This window comes from Scardinius erythrophthalmus, assembly GCF_964197995.2.
Source record: "Scardinius erythrophthalmus genome assembly, chromosome: 15".
Classification (NCBI taxonomy): domain Eukaryota; kingdom Metazoa; phylum Chordata; class Actinopteri; order Cypriniformes; family Leuciscidae; genus Scardinius; species Scardinius erythrophthalmus.
Window position 1 is genome coordinate 3,944,902 of NC_138235.1, and position 14,527 is coordinate 3,959,428.

The 14,527-nt window shown below is 42.0% G+C and overlaps 1 protein-coding gene across 3 annotated transcripts in view; it reads right to left on the reverse strand.

Annotated features, from left to right (window-relative positions):
• The window catches only part of hm13 (histocompatibility (minor) 13), a 44,361-nt gene extending 36,388 nt beyond the window's left edge, over positions 1-7,973 (reverse strand). For 2 of the 3 annotated variants that reach the window (XM_081387319.1, XM_081387321.1), the window contains exon 1: positions 7,360-7,764. In XM_081387319.1, the coding sequence (XP_081243445.1) occupies positions 7,360-7,551 (192 nt within the window). In that variant the 5' untranslated portion in view covers positions 7,552-7,764. Of the gene's footprint in view, positions 1-7,359 lie in introns of all 3 variants that reach the window. The other variant, XM_081387320.1, reaches the window with a different exon arrangement.
• Between the last annotated feature and the right edge of the window lie 6,554 nt (positions 7,974-14,527).

A 14,527-nucleotide genomic window follows, 5' to 3' on the forward strand; every position in this document is an offset into this window, starting at 1 on the left:
ATGGCAATAAGCTCTGTGCTCTGTTACTTCTGATATAAACTCAAAAGTCAGCTAGAAAAATAAACTCTAGAGAGGAGCATTTTGCTAAATGATTACACACTATTACATATTCATAATATTTAATCCATCATGTTTCTGACAGCCACAATTTAAACGTTTATATTTAAAAAAAATAACAGAATAATGCCATTAAAAATGTATTATAACATTATTAGTATAAAAACTTATGAGAACCAATGAGGTTCATTCTCGTGTTACGCAGCACATTTGAGCTTCAGCAAGAACCAATGGAAAATTGACTAAACCGCTTAATTCATATGGCTTTGTATTACTATCTCTATGATCTTTTTGAAGCGCCAAAGTGTCAGGTGCGTAGCTGTCAGTGGAGAGTACAGAACTGGTTTGAAGATGAACGAAAGTCTAAAGGGTTTGGAACGACATGAGGGTGGGTAATTAATGGCAGAATTTAGATTTTTGGGTGAACTAACCCCAAATAGAGATGCACCAACAGATCGGCCTGAGACAGGAATCAGACTATTTTCCACATGATTGGCCCGGACTGGTAACCGGCTGGTCAGTCTCACGTCTTACCGATTCCGCATTGGACCATTTTGTTGCCAGAATTAACTCAAAAAGACAAAATTAGTGGCTTACTGCACTTAAACGGTCAATGTAGGGCTGCCACTAACGATTATTTTGGTAATCGAGTAATCGGCCCATTATTTTGATGATTAATCGGATCATTTTTTTTGTGGTAAAAAAATAGACCTAAGGCGAACAATAGCCTTTAAAATTACTTAAAATACATATAATAACAATGAGGCTATTATAATTGGTTCAAATAAAGCATCAAAAGCAAGTAATCTTATGGTTTTATTGAACAACACTACTAAAATACAAAATGTAATATACATAGGTAACAATCAACCTCTGTCCATTACGTTTTATAACAAATGCCTGAAGAGGGCGCCAATGGCCTTGATCAAATCCGTGTTTTTGGCCCAACGACATTTCATTAAAATGTCCACTTAATATAAGGCAATTAGAAATGCTACAGCCACTGTAATTTCTTCAACAAAAACATGTGGACATCAAAACATGCAAACTCAGAGCGAGGGTTTAAGATTTTATTTTGAAATTGCGATGAACAGTTAGCTTATTTAGGAAGCTGTATTGATGTATTCTCCTATGTTGACGCAGGTTTATGAATGATTTACCTAACAAATCTGTAATCAGACGCGCTCCACACATGTAAATGACAACAATGCAACACGAAACGCCATGAAACAAAATCAGGGTTTTTCCTACATTGAAAATTTTTTGGCGACCGCCAAAACGATTTTTTGTCCCGCCAAAGCCTTATTTGATCTGTAATTGGGTTTTGTGAGTGAAGCAGGCTACTGACGGAGTGACGGAGAGAACGATCACAGCGCCCCACCCCCGCGCGTATGGCAAGCCGTTTTAACTTTTATTCATTTCCAGGATATGAATTGTTGATATCAAGAATTACATTTTTGATATCAAGAATTACGTTTTTTGATATCAAAAATGTAATTGTTGATATCAACAATTTAATTCTTGATATCAAAAATGTAATTCTTGATATCAACAATTCAATTCTTGATATCAAAAATGTAATTCTTGATATCAACAATTGAATTCTTGATATCTGTAATTGTATTTTCACTAGTGAAATCTCACCATAGGCTGCCATTCAAAATCAATTGTTGATATCAAGAATTGATTTCTTACTAGTAGAAATATAATTTTTGATATCAATAATTACATTGTTACTAGTAAAAATGTAAATTACTGATATCAATAATTCAATTGTCACTAGTTGAAATATATATTATTGATATCAACAATTGAATTGCTACTAGTAAAAAATTTAATTTTTGATATCTGAAAATGTATTTCTGATATCAATATTATTTCAGATATCTAAAATGGCTTTCTTACTAGTAACAATCACATTCATGATATCAGAAATTAACATTGTCACTAGTGAAAATGGAATTATTGATATCAAAAATAAAGGTTTTTACTAGTAAGAATTGTATTTCTGATATGTTTATTCAGAATTTTAACTAGTAAGAAATACATTTTTGATATCTGTAATAGTTTTGTCGCCCTTTTAACATTTAAAACACATATAGGATATGAATTGTTGATATCAACAATTAAATTCTTGATATCAACAATTCAATTCTTGATATCAACAATTCAATTCTTGATATCAACAATTCAATTCTTGATATCAACAATTGTATTTTCACTAGTGAAATCTCACCATAGGCTGCCATTCAAAATCAATTGTTGATATCAAGAATTGATTTCTTACTAGTAAAAATATAATTGTTGATATCAAGAATTACATTGTTACTAGTAAAAATGGCAATTACTGATATCAATAATTCAATTGTCACTAGTTGAAATGTCTAGTCTTGATATCAACAATTTAATTGCTACTAGTAAAATTTTTCATTTTTGATATCTGAAAATGTATTTCTGATATCAATATTATTTCAGATATCTAAAATGGCTTTCTTACTAGTAACAATCACATTCATGATATCAGAAATTAACATTGTCACTAGTGAAAATGGAATTATTGATATCAAAAATTAACATTGTTACTAGTAGCAATTAAATTGTTGATATCAAGAATAGACATTTCAACTAGTGACAATTTAATTCTTGATATCAAAAATAAAGGTTTTTACTAGTAAGAATTGTATTTCTGATAAGTGAAACTGGAATTTTAACTAGTAAGAAATCGATTCTTGATATCAACAATTGATTTTGAATGGCAGCCTATGGTGACATTTCACTAGTGAAAATACAATTACAGATATCAATAATTATAGTTTTTACTAGTTGAAATTAAATTGTTAATATCAAGAATTATAGTTTTTACTAGTAAAAATTTAATTGTTGATATCAAGAATGAACATTTTTACTAGTTAAAATTGAATTGTTGATATCAACGATTCATATCCTGGAAATGAATAAAAGTTAAAACGGCTTGCCATACGCGCGCGCACTCTCCGTCTTCTTTGCTCTCTCCCTCGCATCAAAATCAACTGATCCTAAAGGTCGGAAGACCGAATCCATGTTTCACGTGGTGTATTCGGAGAATATTTTTGCTGAATTAGCACTGGGTGTGAATTGCAGTCAAAAAAAAGTTGCCTTATCTTCTCTTACAACTTGTGACAAGCATTCTGCACATGCAGCTGACATAACTTTAAATAAACGCAAAAAATCGATCCAGTTTGAAGTGGTTTAGGGTTTTTGATCGTGGATGATTATAATGTCTCCACGATCTGCTTTTAAAGAAATATCGTAGAATCGTGCATTATATCTGTTCTGGCGCCTCTGTCCCTGTATTTTTTTTTACAGTCTATGGTCCCAACATACTGAACAACGCGACGTATATTCACATAAAATGTTAACGCAGCGGAACGGAACGGGACACTGCAGTTCATAATTTGCATGTGCTTTAATGCCTTGTCGGTTAAACATTTAGGCTAATTCGCGTGCTGATGCACTGTTACGTGTGAGTTCCTCAGCGCGTACATGTGAAGCTCACATGCACTAAAAGCCTGTCTACCAGCGCCTGGATACTTGACTAAGTTATCTTTCGAGTCTTATTGTGCTTATACTGTTAAATACACACAAGGTTTACATAAACAAAGTCGGTTATGTCTAAAGTGAAAGCAAACTTGAGAAAATTGAGAGAAAACCTGCTTGTCAAATGCGTGTATAGTAGACGCGTCGCGCACAACTCTTAAAGAGACAGTAGTTATAGTAAACACGCTGCCGCTTGTCCTTAAAGGGATAGTTCACCCAAAAATAAAAATTATCTCATAGTTTACGCACTCTAATGTTATTCCAATCCTCTATTAATTTCCTTCTAATATTTTTCTAATATTAATATTTTGAAAAATGTGGCTATCCAAACAGTAGCTGGTCCCCATTGACTTCCATAGGAGAAAAATATACTATACTATACTATACTAAATATACTACCCTTTTTTTAATTTGTATATTAAGTTGTGTATGTGTAATGTGTATCTTTGATCTTAATTTTTAATAACAAAGAAAATAATGACAAATATTTTTATCTTCGCCCCTGTCTGCCTTTTTTTATTTTTTTATTTTGTTACCTAAGGCTTTGTTTTTAAAATATGGACATTAGTTTGGCTGTAATGCTAAGTCACAAAATAGTAAAACCAACATAAAAAGAATCGTGATAAAATTGTGAATCGTGATTTCCCTGAAAAAAATCGTGATATGATATTTTTGCCATATCGCCCACCATCTTTCAAAACAATGAAAGCCAGTCGTGGAAAAATCACAGCTTTTTTTGCAAAGAGGGCAAGAAAGGATGACAGTGAGAGTGACAGGTAATATCTGTGTCTGATAATTGCAGTCTATATATAATTTGGAAGAGGTTTAAAATTGAATTATCAGCCACAGTCTGGAAGAAAATGGCCCCCAAAATAAATAAAATAAAAGAATGAACAACCAAATATTAACAACGAGGAACAAAAGAAACAAACGTCAAGGTATAGATATAAAATAAGTTGTAATCGCTTTCTTTTACTATCTAGCCTGACAGTGATCGTTTTTTCCTGAATAAATAGGTTAAGAAAAAAAATCACAAACTGTTTCTTTGTATTTATTTTAAATTTAACATGTATTGTCAATATTGGGCTTGCGGATCATGTGGGTACTAGGGTACTCTTTGCTGTGTGTGGATGACCATGTCGGTCAGCCACCACCGAAGACCAATTTTGACCCAGGAAAAACCCTGAAAATGTGTCAGACTTTATATGCTTCACCAAATGCATATTATAAAAAAGACGCACATGACCTGCACACATGTAATTCATTTAAGAGCATATAGCCTATTAAACTCACAGCGCATATATTTGTTTAATGTAATCGCAGTCTTTGTGAATTCACATGTTATTGCTATGTTATGATTTTTAAATGGTTTTAATATATCGTGCAGCCAGAAAACGGAGTAATAATGCAGGCCATAGATTCTCGTCAATGGAATACACCACTTCCGGTATTTGCCGGCTACTCGACACGGGTAAATCATTCAAGTATATAAAAAAATTGAGTACATGAATTTAAGAGGAATCATAACAGCCCTTGGTCAAATACACACACTTTTTGAATTTGTCTTGGCAAGTATTCAGTTAAACAGTCATTTTTTTATGGAACCTAATTAGTTGAGAAAGATAACATGTTGTGTTACAGTATTGTAAGACTGAAGAAACTGGAAGAACTGGAAGAGAGGGCTACTCTCTGAGAAAACAAAGGAAATTAACATTTGAACAACTCTCCTGCGACATTATCATCCCCATTCAAGACAATATCACACTTGAGTTGATCACCTCCCAACTTACACATCATTCCCTTCACCCATCTCAACCTGAATTCACCCAAAGATCTATATGGTTTAATATGAACAATTATCATACAGTACTATACGTTTGGTATCATTTGAAATGTCTCATTCCCACAGAAGTAAACCAAAAAGGTAATAAGGTGCGGAGAGTTTAGAGATATCTTGTTAACTGCTGTGGGTGTGCCCCCATGTAAATCAACCTCTGTCCCCAGTAAGTCTGGGACAGTGATTAATGCCAATTCCCACTGTGAACTCATGTTTACGTCTGAAGAGGTTTCTGCCTTGGTCTGAGTGTTTAGGGAGATGCTGAAGAGGCTCGGGGTGATTTGTAGCTCAGATTAGCCCGATGCTGAGAGTGGCCGAGACTCTCTTTCTGATGTCAGGTTCGCATCTTCTCTCTTTATTCCAGAGCATTTGATGTTTTGTATTTATTTTCTTTGAACTGATTATGTAATTGGCATTTACCTGACATAATAAATTGTTACATTTGATTTTATTCCGACTGACTCTGAAATTGTTTTCCCAAGTAGATTAAACGGACTTGTATGTTCCCGCAAGTTTTGCGTAAGATTAATGACGACTAATACTTGGCATTAAAGTGTTCGTGTTTTGCAAAGACAATAAGTGAATTTCCGTTTAGGGCAGCAAAAGTGCTGCTAGACCAATCAAAATCTGGGTGTGTCTTACCTCTGTTAATTTACGACCGGTGCGACCGATCTCAGGTATATAGACAATTACCTCTGTTTGGTGACCAAAACTGATGAGCTTGTGAACGTGAGACCAGCGTTAAAGACAGAAAACGCAATATAGTTTCCTAATCTGGAACAGGTAAAATATCCTTAAAGAGTTAAAAAGAATATATCAAACATTTGCTCACTTTTAATAATGCTCAGATATCATTAAAACCTTTTTCATTTATGAAATAACGAGGTAATACATATGAGAAAATGCATTTCATTTAATCTTGTTGTGTTGCGTAAAAGGAAAGACAGTAACGGAGACCGCCATTTGGACCAATAAACGGGCTAACAGTATATTAGATCAGTATATTAGATCAGTATATTGGATAAGCTCTTAAAGTGAACACAGTCTAATATTCCTGCTGCTGTCGGTCATGTTAATCAAAGAACAAAAGAGAAAATCACTATCTGCTCTTGACAGAATAACTTTTGTAACTAATTTTAAGCATTAATCTGTATTTAATTTTTCCAATGAAGGCTATCCAGTGTTATTTTACATTTGATTAATTTCTGTAGTATTTCTTACCCGAATATACTGTTTAGTACCCACCTGAAAAAGTTAAGGCCATGTTTATTTCATATCTCTCTATATTCTATGGCATTTATTTGTGCTCGTTTATTTGTTCTTATTATATATGTCGTTTTACCTTTTTATGAAAAAGAAAATTGAATTGAAGAAAAGTAGAACAATAAAAATTTTTTTGAAAGAAAATAGAAATCTGCACAAATCGTTATCGGCAGATCACACTTCACACAAAAATCGAAAATCGGAATGGTCAAGAAAATCGGATCGGCGCATCTCTAACTTAAGATGTGAGAGAAAGTGGAGTCAGTTCTCATAGTTTGAATATGGCTTCAGAAGGATCACAATAATCATACAGTTTTGGATGAAACGACATAATTACACTGGTAAGTAATTAACACAATTTCCAGTAAGCACGCATAAAGCATCAGTGGATGCGATTATGAATGTGAGAAACACCATGTACTGGGTGACATATGGCACTATAACAGGCCGGTAAATCTTCAGCATCCTTTAACAGCAGCACCTCTGACTCTCCACACGACCCGAGCGCACTAAACTCAGGTCTACATCAGCTCATGTTGATAGTGTACAGAGTTAAACATTCATGTGGCTTTTCCACGGTCTGTCTCAGACACCATCTGACAGGGATAGGGTCTCAGTAACGTTACCTTGCCTTTGGAGCAGCCCACGGAGCGCAGGGCCCCGAAGAAGATGGGCAGCAGGGCCATGAGCAGCAGACTCCCGTACGCCAGAGCGGTGCCCTCGGCGCTGGACACGAACCGGCCCGCGGTCCCGTTCACCGCGTCGGAGCCGTTACTGGACCCGTCCGGCCCCGGCACGCTCTGCTCCACATCAGCCATGATCTGCGCCTTCAGAGACCCTGGATATCAGTCTGCGCTTAGAGTCAACTACTGAGTGTGTGTGTCTCACAGCTGAGAGTGTGTGTCTCACAACTGAGTGTGTTTCTCATTGATATCCGCTCGACTCGCTTAAGGCCACGTTTCCTAACTCAGCCCGGTGAAGTGTCTGCGTTCTTCTCCGTTCTCTCACACACACACACTCACACACACACTGACACCCGATGGAGTGGAGGAAGAAGTGCTGCTGCGGTGTCATTGCGTCGCATTTCTCGGTTCCTTCCCTCGAGTCTCAGTGCGCTTCTCTACCGAAGGCTGAACCCTAGTGAGTCTACCGAGTCATTTCCTAGTGAGTCTGTTGCCTTGTCCAAATACACACACTTGCGAAGTCTTTGCACTTGACCACTTGTCTACTTGCATGACGTATTTCTCCCAAGTGTTCAAGTAGGCGTAAAGACCGCAAGTGTGTGTATAACTTTTGATTACTCGATGGGACACACACTTTAGTCTTGCAAAAAATGCAAGTGTTTACAGAGCTTTCATTTAGGCTATTATATTTTCATACTTTGCATTTTAAAATAAACATCTACAGGTCTGTTCAGTAGTCGCTATGTAACAGAAGACACACATTTAAAATTGTGGTGCTTGTAATTAAGTGATAGAAACAGTTGTTCACAATAAGCCTATATACACACACCACACTCATCTCTGAACCAGTAAAATGTGCAACACTACATTTTTACTACCAAATTATATATGTATCTAATTAATTTAGATTACAGTGGGATGTTTTCCTCGACATCTCCCGTTTTGGGGCACATCATGACTTCCCGAACATGATGCATGATGGGATACGCTCAAACACCGATGGGTTTAGTGTGCATCAAGAGCACTGCACTGCGCTCTCAAGTGGCCAAGAACACAATGTGTGTATGTGGACACGGCATGTGTGTTTTTATGAGGCTTAAAGGAGAACTCCGGTCAATTTTAACATTGAGCTCATTTTTTTGTACATTTGGAGTGCTGTCAATACAGAGAACAACGTCAAAAATCGGTGTTGCCTACACCGTGTTATCCTCTTTTTAAAATTTGCACCCTGTTGACTTCAATGGGGCAAGTACTAAACCTGCTTTTAGGCTCTTAACATCCTTGATGTGTCTTTACAAGTGCACAGCTAATGTGAGTGATTCCTTCAGAGTGAACACGGGTGAATCTGACTGCAGTAGATGTGAAAGATATGTATAAAAATGATGTTATTTAAGCCAGTGCTCATACCTGTGTTTACATCCTGTTTTCGGTTGAAGTCCAAAGTAGTCGATTGCCGAGTTCACGCGTGTGATCATAGGTAACTAAACCTGAACGGTATGAAAATGGATATATTTGTAAAACAAGTATATACCAAATTTCTGAAATACGACCAAATTAAAGTTTAACCATCCTGATCCTGACAGTATTTTCTTCAGAGGCTCTTTAATACAGGCTTGTGATTGGTGGAAACTCAACACATCACTCACTCCTGAACTAGATGAAGGAATCTCAGGACAAGCTTCTGGATCATGAGGAACTGAGTCTGTCAGGAGAAGCAGGAGCTGATCTGACACTGATATAATAGATCTCTGAACATGAGCGACACCGATGAACGACGCCGGACTTCAGCTTGTCTTTTACAGCTTTAACATGTCAGAGCAGTTTCTAGAAGAGTCATTTTTAGATGTAATATGTAGAAATCCATTTGTTGATGTTTTAAGGTTTATTTATTACAGGTCAGCTGTCAGATTTATTTTAGTAGGCCTAGATAAACATGTATAATGTCTTATTTTAAAACTTGTGTATCACATTATTGTTGAAAAGTGTCTGCTAATGAATACATTTAAATGTATTAAAATTACTCTTAAAGGTCAAAGTTACTGTCATTTTCACTTTATAAACAATAGAAAAGCCTAACAGCTTACACAGCAATGCTTTAATATTCTACAATATCCAACACTCCTGCCTCTGACATGTCCACAGGAGCTCTCGGCGCTTCAGCGGTGACCTCTGCTCCTGGAACGCCTTACACACGTGTTTCTCAGTTATCCGTGTGTCTGTGCATCATCAGATGAAGATCATCAGATATACTGCCATATACTGTATTGTATTGGGCCGTTGAGGCATTGATATACAAAAACAAAACAATTATACAGGTCAAAAACATCCAATAAGACGCGACTGCGTTCCAGACTGCTTGGATTTTGTTTCTTCCACCTCGTTCTTGGAAATAACGTCTGGAATGCCAGAGTCGGACATTCGACCTGTGAACTCGGAGTAAATTGAAAAAAATATATATATTTTTTATTGAACAAATTAAATTATTCATTTTATATTTATTTAAATAAATACATTTTTTACTACAAAAATGAAACATCACTGAACTTAAGCTGGACTTGTTCCTGGAAACAAACTTTGTTGCATTATTTTCCTGTTATCTCTGTAAAGCTGAAACACTCGGTGTTGTAAAAGTACTATAAATGTGACTTGACTTGACTAAATTTGCACTTTATGTATAAAATATTTAGCAAAGAACAAAATAAGACTGAATTAATAAATAAAAACATCAGAATTTTCTCTCGCATACTGTGTAAAACGATACTCGGTTACTCACGTAACCTCGGTTCTCTCTAGAGAGGGAACGAGTATTGCGTAAGCTTGCTTACGCTGCGGGAAAGTCTTCTTTTCTCGAGATACTGAAGCCAAAAATTATCCTTAATTTCATTTTTTGTCAACGCAGTGCAGCTGCGGGCAGCTGAGCTAGAGCGGCATACTGCGCGCTCATTGGCTGCCGCGCGGCAACTGCTTAAGCCTACCAGTGAGCCTGGCGTGACGTCACGCCCAATGAGGGCGCGCGCGCCCTAGCGCGTCACAGCCCGCCAGAATGGGCGGCGTCAGAGCATATATAAGGAAGGCTCGTAGGCTATATTCTCTGTTTTCTGTCGAATGAAGCGACACGAGCTACAGGCTTCAAGCACGGCAGGGAACGCAATACTCGTTCCCTCTCTAGAGAGAACCGAGGTTACGTGAGTAACCGAGTATCGTTCTCTTACGAGAGGTTCTCTCGTATTGCGTAAGCTTGCTTACGCTGCGGGAACCCCTTGTCCACGCCGTGCGAGCCTAACAATCACATATGACTCTATGAAGAGCATAGAGGTGAAAAACAGGTGGCCAGCGGTGCGGGCCAACACATGTTCATAAGCACATCTAGGGAACGCAAGAACGGCAAGGCCGGTCTATGTATACTGACCCTGAGCGTGCAGCTCAACAGACAAGCTAGTCAATAGTACAACCTGCGCATATGGGCAGGACATGAACACGACTAGACTGACAGAAGTTTCGCCTGCAGAGCGGGAACTTCCAGGTTATAAAACCTAACAAAAGTGGAGGGGGACGCCCAGCCCGCCGCCATACAAATGTCATGAATGGAAATCCCGCTGGACCATGCCCACGATGAGGCCATGCCTCTGGTGGAATGAACCCGTATGCCCAACGGACATTGCAGGTCTTTTGACGCATATGCTGCCGCAACAGCGTCCACTATCCATCTGGATAGCGTCTGTTTCGAGGCGGCGCGACCCTTAGCGCGCCCTCCAAACGAAACGAAAAGCTGCTCTGAGAGCCTGAAGGCTGCAGAGCGCGTGACATAACACCTTAACGCCCTGACCGGGCAAAGGCGGTTGACACCCTCCTCACTGCCGGATGACGGCAGGGCCGATAGGGTAATGACTTGAGCCCTAAAGGGAGTACCTAACACTTTGGGGACATAGCCGTGCTTCGGTTTGAGAATGGCTAACGAGTCGTTAGGTCCAAACTCGAGGCACGACGCGCTGACAGACAGCGCATGCAAATCGCCCACTCGTTTGACTGAAGCCAGAGCTAGCAGAAAAACGGTTTTAAGCGTCAAGTATTTCAACTCCACAGAGTCCAAAGGCTCGAACGGATGCACTTTCAGGGACTCTAGGACCAGGGACAGGTCCCAAATAGGGACTGACGGGGGCCGGGGAGGGTTCATCCTCCTGGCCCCTCGCAGGAAACGGGTGATGAGTTCATCCCTGCCCAGTGAGCGGCCGCGCGCCGAATCGGCGAACGCTGCTATGGCCGCGACGTAAACCTTGAGCGTGGAGGGGGACCTGCCCGCGTCCAACATCTCTTGGAGAAAGTTCAATACCTGTGGGACTCCACAGGACTGAGCATTAGAACCCATTTCCACACACCATTTGTTAAACACTGACCATTTAGACGCATAGAGCCGCCTCGTCGAGGGGGCTCTGGACTGCGTGATCGTGTTAATTACCCCTTCTGGCAGATCAACGAATATCCGTTGATTTCCCACGCATGCAGAGACCAGTGCTCTGGATGGGGATGCAGAATCGATCCTCGAGCTTGAGAGAGAAGATCTCTCCTCACCGGGATCGGCCATGGGGCTGTGTCTGTCAGCCTCATCAGCTCGGAAAACCATGGTTGGTTTTCCCAGCGCGGGGCTATGAGGAGCGCTGCGCAGTTCGTCTCCCTGATCCTCGCTAGCACTTGAGGCAGCATCGAGATCGGGGGGAACGCATACAGCGGAACGCTGGGCCATGTCTGGGCCAGCGCGTCCTCGTGTTTCGAGAAAAACCTCTGGCACTGAGCGTTCTCGCTCGCGGCGAAGAGGTCGATCTCCGCTTTGCCAAAGCGATGCCAAAGCGCTTGGACCGTCTGGCGGTGTAGAGACCATTCCCCTGGGGGAACGTTGTCCCTGGACAGTCTGTCCGGGCCGTCGTTGAAGCGACCGGGTACATGAGCTGCCCTTAGGGAGCGCAGCGGGCCCTGAGCCCAGGATAGGAGGCGCTCTGTGAGAGCGCGCAGGGCTCTGGATCTGATTCCGCCCTGGCGGTTCACGTAAGACACTACTGACATGTTGTCCGAGCGGACTAGCACATGGTGTCCCCGTAGGAGTGGTAGAAAGTGCTTCAGCGCTTTCTCGACCGCCAGCATCTCTAGACAGTTTATGTGAAGGCTTTTCTCCGTATTCGACCACCGGCCGCAAATCGGACTGCCCTCGTGAGTCGCTCCCCAACCCATGTTGGACGCATCTGTCGAGACCACTTTGCGGTGTGCGATGACCCCCATCGACACTCCCCGCTGAAACCATTCGGCCGCCAGCCAGGGCTGCAGGGCTGAGACGCAGCGCTGAGTCACTCTGACTGGTGCACGGCCCGAAATCCATGCTTTGCGGGACACTTCCGACTTTAGCCAGCACTGAAGCGGGCGCATTCGAAGTAAACCCAGCTGCAGGACCGCTGCGGCTGACGCCATATGGCCCAAAAGCCTCTGAAAGGTTTTTAGGGGAAAAACTTTTCCCACCTGAACGGAAGCGGCGAGGTGTCGAACACGGCGCGCGCGCTGTGTTGACAGTCTGGCCGTCATCGCCGCCGAATCCAGATCTATACCCAGGAAAGTGATAGACTGGCTGGGGGTTAGAGAGCTCTTGTCCCAGTTCACGGAAAGACCCAGGCTTTCCAAATGACCGAGAAGCGCTTTCTTGTGAGAAACTAGTTCCTCTGTTGACTGCGCTATAATGAGCCAATCGTCCAGATAGTTCAGAATTCGCATCCCTTTCGATCTCAGGGGTGCGAGGGCCGCGTCCATGCACTTCGTAAAAGTACGGGGTGCCAGGGACAAGCCGAACGGCAGGACGGTGTACTGATATGCCTGACCGTCGAAGGCGAATCTCAAGAATGGCCTGTGACGGGGAATAATCTGAATCTGAAAATACGCGTCTTTCAGATCGAGAGAGATGAACCAGTCCCCCGGGCGAATCTGCGCGAGGATTTGACCGGTCGTGAGCATTTTGAACGGTCGTTTCACGAGCGCTTTGTTCAAATATCTCAGATCTAGTATAGGTCTGAGCGCTCCGCCCTTCTTGGGTACGAGGAAATAGCGGCTGTATAAGCCTGCCTCGGCAGCCAGAGGGTGAACCCGTTCTATGGCACCTTTGTGCAGTAAATTCGCTATCTCTGTGTGAAGCAGATGGGCTGCATCCGCTTTCACTTGTGTCTCGACCCGGGCGCGAAAACGCGGGGGGCGGCGAGCGAATTGAAGCGAATAGCCCTTTATCACTGTGTTTAATACCCATTCCGACATTCCCGGAATAGCTTTCCATGCATTCGCACTCATAGCTAGGGGTCGGATAGCCTCCGGGTCCCGCCCGCCGCACAGCGCGGGACGGGGAGCCTGTGGCGGTATGTGCGCGAGTCGCGCAGTGACAGTGAGGGGAGACGGGGGCTCGCTGATAGCGGCAGCCGGCTGAATGACGCTGTGAGAGAGCGTTTTGAGCAACGGCTCGCGGCGCGGAAGCGGGGCGGGCTCGTGAGTGTGTACATGAGAGCGTGCGTGCTGTATAGCGGGCACAGGACTCTTTATTAACGCACAGCCGGCGGTGGAGTGCTTTCGTCCCCGAATGTGTGAGGCAGAGCGGGCACTGTGTAGGTGTGAGCACTGGGTTGTGGGCACGTGACCTACAGCTAACACTCGAGCGGCCGTAGCGCGCTTTATGTGAGTGCACTCTGTGGGGTACACAGGGGGGATTGTGCTTGTGTGTAGTGATGAGCACTGGGATGTGGGCATGTTTACTACACTCATAGCACTGACGGCGTGAGCCGGATGACCAGATTTTACACTCTTTATTCGATTTATCTGGGTCGCCGTAAAAACGGCGTTTGTGTGCAGGCGAGAGAGTTGAGAAACTGGCTCGTTGGCTGCGGTGGACACTACTGCAGTAGCCTTTATCAAGGGGACTGGCAGAGGGATACAGGTTAGCTTCGACGGCGGTCCGGCCGCGGCGGGACTCAACCGTCTTTTCCTCCTTGCGAGTGCTAGGAGGATTTCGCAGGCTCGGTTTTCAGCGAAACTCTAGGCCGGGGACCCCGCGGGGGTGGCGGCCTGTGTTGGCTGGTGGAGCGGGACCTGG